Here is a 1,489-nt window from a genome sequence, read left to right as displayed (position 1 = left end):
AGGGTAAAATGGTTTGAATGCCACTAAAATCAGTATACTTTTAGACTGTTTTGACATGAAAATAAAAAACATGATACATAATACTATAAAATTGAAAAAGCAACAATAAAGATGATTGATCAAATCTATGTTTCCAAACTTTTTGTGCTGAGTGTATGGAGAGGGTATAGTACAGTTACCTGGGTAACCAGTTGTGCAGGAGTCAGCAACATTTTGCCGTTCTCCCACTCAGCCTGCCTCCCTCCCACCTTCACCATCAGCTCTGCCATGGCTAGTCCATTCTCAGGCCAGCCAGACTACAGGAAACATTAAGATATAGTCAGTTAAAAGACCATTCTTGAAATTCGTCTTTGGGAACAGGTGCACTGATGTACATGTATCGTCCCTCAATCATGGTATGGAAGGTGTTTAAACATTGAAAATACATGTAGTAACAATCTATATATATCCCAAAATAGAGAATAAAAATTATGATGTTATCTACAATGTAAGTTCTCACTGGTTTTTGGTACCACATGTCAGTCTCAGACATAAATGAGGCTGAAACAAAACAATAAACACTGTCAAACCTTCTCTGAAAGTTCCAAATTCCGGGCCCTCTGTTCCAACCACTGTGCAAGAACAGCCTGCAAAAACAGTAGAAGTACTTTGATGGCATGTCAAGAATGGCAACCTTTGGCACAAGTAAAAAAATGTACTTCTGTTACCACATGCAGCAAAATGGACTGTCTTACTTTATGTAAAATGGGCAGTGTTCTTCAAAGCACTGATGGTAAATGCCTAATGAAGAAAATTGTGATAAAAATCCACAAACTGCTTCATATGTTCTAATATGCATGAACTGGCAGCCTCTACACTACATGTATGTATGGTAACCTTGTAGCAAAGATGTGACAACGTGGTCTTGTGGTTAGGGCTGTTGACTTAGAATCTAAGGATTGGGGGTTCAAATCCCTATAGCAGCATACTTTAGAAAAATGGTGTGCTGTGCAGCAGCATGCCTGAAGGTGGTTATAACAAACAAAAAGACACGAAGTCACAGCCTGTATTCCTCACCCGTCCCTCTGGGAGGACCCTGAGTACGAAGGGTACGAAGTCCCCCCTGAGCCACGGCAGGATGAGGTCTGACAGCACGTTGTCAGCGATGGACTGCAGCACTTTCTTCAGCCATTCCACTGTGAACCTGGCTTCAAACTCAGCCTGATACAGCATGGGGCAAATATAAAGTTACTTTGCACTCATAGTCATACAAGACAACAGAAAATGATTAATAATGATCAGAGTAACAAACGTGTTGCAGGGAAAGCCCAAAGCTTTCAGCATTTAATTTGGACATTGATAAGAGATCCAAATCATTAACAGAATATTCTTATAATATAACAAGAATAAAAGTACTTAAATTGTAAAATCAGATGACACCAAAAATGCATGTTAGTACGAAACAAGACTCTAATACTTTTCAGGGGAAGCAAATTCTTAGAAGCAACCA

The 1,489-nt window shown here is 39.4% G+C and overlaps 1 protein-coding gene across 1 annotated transcript in view; it reads right to left on the bottom strand.

Annotated features, from left to right (window-relative positions):
* The window catches only part of LOC118413657 (kinetochore-associated protein 1-like), a gene marked incomplete at its 5' end in the record, with an annotated part of 33,999 nt that extends 32,794 nt beyond the window's left edge, over positions 1 to 1,205 (bottom strand). Inside the window, 3 exon segments of the mRNA XM_035817188.1 lie at positions 180 to 296; positions 570 to 626; positions 1,057 to 1,205. Of these exon segments, the coding sequence (XP_035673081.1) occupies positions 180 to 269 (90 nt within the window).
* Positions 1,206 to 1,489: the final 284 nt, after the last annotated feature.

The sequence above is a fragment of the Branchiostoma floridae genome, chromosome 1 (assembly GCF_000003815.2).
Source record: "Branchiostoma floridae strain S238N-H82 chromosome 1, Bfl_VNyyK, whole genome shotgun sequence".
NCBI classification, from domain to species: domain Eukaryota; kingdom Metazoa; phylum Chordata; class Leptocardii; order Amphioxiformes; family Branchiostomatidae; genus Branchiostoma; species Branchiostoma floridae.
This window is presented reverse-complemented; position numbering and strand designations above follow the sequence as displayed.